This window comes from Henckelia pumila, chloroplast, assembly GCF_033568475.1.
Source record: "Henckelia pumila chloroplast, complete genome".
Taxonomy (NCBI): Eukaryota; Viridiplantae; Streptophyta; class Magnoliopsida; order Lamiales; family Gesneriaceae; genus Henckelia; species Henckelia pumila.
Window position 1 is genome coordinate 70001 of NC_065361.1, and position 5000 is coordinate 75000.

Consider the following 5000-nt stretch of genomic DNA (forward strand, 5'->3'; position numbering starts at 1 on the left):
TAAATTAAATAAGATTTCTTCCGCTTAATGGATAACCATTTGCTACCAATGGAGAATTGCTTATCATCTTAGATTCAGGTGATTAGATTTGCACCAACGGAAACCATAAACTTTAATACACAATATAAGCGATCAATTTGCTTATTTTTAGATAGTGAAGGGCGTTCCTTCTTTTATTCTATCCTATAAAAAGGTATTGATCATTCATACTGGAAAGCGGTTTTCTTTCTTTTTTTGTGCGCCAGCTTATGATCTAAACGAGTCGCACATACACCCTAGTACATGTTCCTCGACGCTGAGGACATCCCCGAAGAGCGGGGGATTTCGTGACATTTCGAATTGGCTGTCTTGTATTTCTAATAAGTTGTTTAATGGTTGGCATGTTGAATCATATACATAATGGGCTGGTTTAGATTGATCCTAACCGGATGATTATGAATTTTTTCTATTTAATAGAATAGTAAACTCGGAGATAAAATCTAAAATTACGGATTTGCACAAAATCCATCTTTTTTTCATTCAACTGCTACAAGATCAATAATTCCATAAGCTTGGGCTTCTGTTGCTGACATAAAAACGTCTCTTTCCAAGTCTTCAGATACAACCCATAATGGTTTGCCCGTCCTTTGTGCATAAACCCTTGTGATGGTTTCGCGTATTTTCAGCAGCTCTTCCGCTTCCAGGATAAATTCTCCCGTTTGCGCCTCATAAAAAGAAGCAGCAGGTTGATGGATCATTACCCTGATGATACAAGGGTTTTCTATCTGGTGTGATGAAACGAATAGAAAAGAAAGATAAAGAATAATAGGAAAAAAGATAGAATTATATAACCGTACGGGCATCATCTTTTGTGCATTGCATACGGCTCTAGAATCAAATTGACCCTTTTTTTTATTCTCCATTGAAGAAAGATAAAAATAGAATTTATCAGCCCCAAATGGGTAAATGATCAAATTGCCACCCTTCCTTTCGTAGGAGTTCAAAAATGCTATAAAAAAATACTATGATGGCTCCGTTGCTTTCTGGATTATTTTTTTTTATCTTTGGTTCAGCAATCCCAAAGTTTCTTTTTTTATCCAAAAAATATTTTTTCGCGCTCTTTTTTATAACAAAAATATTGTTTGAGAGCCCTTCGGTATGAAAACAAAAAAGTTTGTGACGCTGTATTGGACTTCCGATAGATAATTGAAAATCGAAAATCCCTGTTATCTCATACTACTCTCTCGATACATAATCGAATCTTTTGGAAAAAAGACAATACAAAAATTTTTCATATCGAATTCGAAGTGCCATGCTATTATTACTTTATTATTACTTAATATTCATATGGCGAAGGCATAGTTCTCTTTTTTCTCTCAAATAAAAAAACCTCATTGGCGCCAAGCGTGAGGGAATGCTAGACGTTTGGTAAGTTCTCCTGCAGCTAGGAGAAAGGATCCCATTGACGCGGCTAAACCCATGCATACTGTATGGACTTCTGGTCGCACAAATTGCATAGTATCATAAATCGCTAATCCGGCTATTACCCATCCGCCAGGAGAGTTTATAAACAAATACAGATCCTTAGTATCATCTTCGATACTGAGATATACCATAAGACCAATAAGTTGATTCGAGATCTCGCTATTAACGTCTTGGCCTAAAAAGAGTAATCTTTCTCGATAAAGTCGGTTGATTAGGGTAAAATAGTATCCCTTAAGAACCGTACGTGCACCTTTTGATGCATACGGTTCAAAGAAGATTGCGAAAAAAAAGAATCAATGTCTAGATTCCAGTCCTGTTTATTTTTGCCTATTTTTTTTGATAGCAGGTTTTTATAACTTCTAACGAAAGGACTTTTTCTCCGATTTTTCAATAAAGATATGTTTTGGACTTTTTTTGTTCTTCCTTAGAATAGAAAAATAATAGAAAAAGTCACTAAATTAATCGAATTAACTTATTATTGATGTATTATTTCATCAAGATTCAATCCAAATCACGATGGTATTTTCTTGTTCATAAATGGGTCTCTTTCATCTTTTTAGGTTTCTGCTCTACTCCGGGTAAAGATCTGCCCGATATCAATTTGCACATATAGGACAAATCTTCTGATCACCATTTCTTTTTTATGACTTTTTTCAATTAATTTGAAGTCTTTCGCCAAGTATTTAGTTTGAGATTCCCTCGCTTGACAAATAGGATATCTTTACAAATAACAAACAGGAATCCTTTTTCATACGCGCAGTAATCGTAGATATATTACCAATTGGGTTTTTTATAAACGGAGCCTGGATATTTCATTTTTTTAGTCCAACCAAAGCAAACCATAAATTATTCTAATTGATAATAGTACTATGAATCCCCACAAACAATGGATCTAATTGTATGCACTTCACGCTCCAATTTTTTGATGATTCCATTTTTATTTCTTGGGCGAAACAGAGGATATCTCGATCGGGGAAGAGAACGGGGAAATCCCATATGACCCAATATTTCTGACAAGTCGCACTATACGTCAACCCAAGATGCATCTTCCTCTCCAGGAATTCGGAAAGGTACTTTTGGAACACCAATAGGCATTGATTAAAAGAAAAAAGAACTAAATACTCTATTTCACTTTAATATGAAAACGTAACGGGTTTTATTGTTTTTATAATATTGGCTTGGCTTTATCATAATTAATTTTATCCATCATAGATTAGAAAAATTTAGAAAGAAAGACAAAAAAAATAAAGGAAATTTTTGACGAATTAGGTTCTTTTGATGATAAATAAGAATGAACGCGTTTACTCATTGAAAATGGTATCAACCCCCCATTGCGTATTGGTACTTATCGAGTATAGAATAAATCTGCTTCTCTTTGTTCCTACGAACAGAATTGTTCAATTCGATTATTATGAACAGAATAGAATAAATATTAACCTAACGCCTCCCTTGTTAGGAAATAATCCTTTGAACAAGGGAGGTCCATAGGATAGTCATAGTATAGTCTTTTCCAATGCAATAAAGTTACGCAGTGTCCATTTTTCTTTGCGAAAGGGGTATTTTCCATGGGTTTGCCTTGGTATCGTGTTCATACCGTTGTATTGAATGATCCCGGCCGGTTGCTTTCCGTTCATATAATGCATACAGCTCTGGTTGCTGGTTGGGCGGGCTCGATGGCTCTGTATGAATTAGCAGTTTTTGATCCTTCTGACCCTGTTCTTGATCCAATGTGGAGACAGGGTATGTTCGTTATACCCTTCATGACTCGTTTAGGAATAACCAATTCATGGGGGGGTTGGAGTATTACAGGAGGGACTGTAACGAATCCGGGGGTTTGGAGTTACGAAGGTGTGGCAGGGGCACATATTGTATTTTCTGGCTTATGCTTTTTGGCAGCTATCTGGCATTGGGTTTATTGGGATCTAGAAATCTTTTGTGATGAACGTACAGGAAAACCTTCTTTGGATTTGCCCAAGATCTTTGGAATTCATTTATTTCTATCCGGAGTGGCTTGCTTTGGTTTTGGTGCATTTCATGTAACAGGCTTGTATGGTCCTGGAATATGGGTGTCCGATCCTTATGGACTAACGGGAAAAGTACAACCTGTAAATCCATCATGGGGCGTGGAAGGTTTTGATCCTTTTGTTCCTGGAGGAATAGCTTCTCATCATATTGCAGCGGGTACATTGGGGATATTAGCGGGTCTATTCCATCTTAGTGTCCGACCACCACAACGTCTATATAAAGGATTGCGTATGGGAAATATTGAAACCGTACTATCCAGTAGTATCGCGGCTGTCTTTTTTGCAGCTTTTGTTGTTGCTGGAACTATGTGGTATGGTTCAGCAACTACCCCTGTCGAATTATTTGGTCCCACTCGTTATCAATGGGATCAGGGTTACTTCCAGCAAGAGATATATCGAAGAGTTAGCGCCGGGCTAGGAGAAAATCAAAGTTTATCAGAAACCTGGTCTAAAATTCCTGAAAAACTAGCCTTTTATGATTATATCGGCAATAATCCGGCAAAAGGAGGGTTATTCAGGGCAGGTTCAATGGATAACGGAGATGGAATAGCGGTTGGATGGTTAGGACACCCTATCTTTCGAGATAAAGAGGGGCGTGAGCTTTTTGTACGTCGTATGCCTACTTTTTTTGAAACATTTCCAGTCGTTTTGGTAGACGGCGATGGAATTGTTAGAGCCGATGTTCCTTTTAGAAGGGCAGAATCTAAGTATAGTGTTGAACAAGTAGGTGTAACCGTTGAGTTCTATGGCGGCGAACTCAATGGAGTCAGTTATAGTGACCCTGCTACTGTGAAAAAATATGCTAGACGCGCTCAATTGGGTGAAATTTTTGAATTGGATCGTGCAACTTTGAAATCCGATGGTGTTTTTCGTAGCAGTCCAAGGGGGTGGTTTACTTTTGGGCATGCTTCGTTTGCTTTGCTCTTCTTCTTCGGACACATTTGGCATGGTGCTAGAACCTTGTTCAGAGATGTTTTTGCTGGTATTGACCCAGATTTGGATGCTCAAGTAGAGTTTGGAGCATTCCAAAAACTTGGTGATCCAACTACAAGAAGACAGGCAGTCTGATACAAAACTGCTTTGGTATCTTTCAGCTTTATTTTATTTTTGAAGGGAATTTGACATAGAGTACGAGAGTGGATTTGAATCAACGCTTTTTAGGCTCTTGCTCTTTCGAGATTATTTCCAAAAAGAGAAATAAAAAATAAACAGGTATGGAAGCTATAATTGTAAACCAGGATCGAATCTATGGAAGCATTGGTTTATACATTCCTTTTAGTCTCGACTCTAGGGATAATTTTTTTCGCTATCTTTTTTCGAGAACCACCTAAAGTTCCAACTAAAAAGTGAAATGCTTTTTCATTATCTCAATTGAAGTAACGAGCCTCCCAATGTTGGGAGGCTCGTTACTTCAATTAGTCCCCATGTTCCTCGAATGGATCTCTTAGTTGTTGAGAAGGTTGCCCAAAAGCGGTATATAAGGCATACCCGGTAAAACTTACAAGTAAACCA

General features: G+C 37.4%; 5 protein-coding genes across 6 annotated transcripts in view. All coding sequences in view use genetic code 11, as the record gives it.

Annotated features, from left to right (window-relative positions):
* Positions 1–268: 268 nt before the first annotated feature.
* Positions 269–382, reverse strand: rps12 (ribosomal protein S12; one part of a trans-spliced gene, as the record gives it; the record has 2 gene entries for this part). Coding sequences YP_010446878.1 and YP_010446833.1 both cover positions 269–382 — 114 coding nt within the window.
* A 133-nt stretch (positions 383–515) lies between these two features.
* On the reverse strand, positions 516–2559 carry clpP1 (ATP-dependent Clp protease proteolytic subunit 1). Its single transcript has 3 exons — positions 2489–2559; positions 1381–1671; positions 516–741 (listed from the first exon to the last, which is right to left on the reverse strand). Exons 1-3 carry the CDS (start codon positions 2557–2559, stop codon positions 516–518), a joined length of 588 nt encoding a protein of 195 aa, YP_010446879.1.
* Positions 2560–3029: 470 nt separating this feature from the next.
* psbB (photosystem II 47 kDa protein) lies at positions 3030–4556 on the forward strand. The gene has a single exon. The coding sequence runs from the start codon at positions 3030–3032 to the stop codon at positions 4554–4556; it is 1527 nt and encodes a 508-aa protein (YP_010446880.1).
* Positions 4557–4736: 180 nt separating this feature from the next.
* psbT (photosystem II subunit T) lies at positions 4737–4838 on the forward strand. Its single transcript has one exon. The coding sequence runs from the start codon at positions 4737–4739 to the stop codon at positions 4836–4838; it is 102 nt and encodes a 33-aa protein (YP_010446881.1).
* A 65-nt stretch (positions 4839–4903) lies between these two features.
* The window catches only part of psbN (photosystem biogenesis factor 1), a 132-nt gene continuing 35 nt past the window's right edge, over positions 4904–5000 (reverse strand). Inside the window, exon 1 of the mRNA in view lies at positions 4904–5000. This exon is cut by the window's right edge and continues 35 nt beyond it. Within this exon, the coding sequence (YP_010446882.1) occupies positions 4904–5000 (97 nt within the window).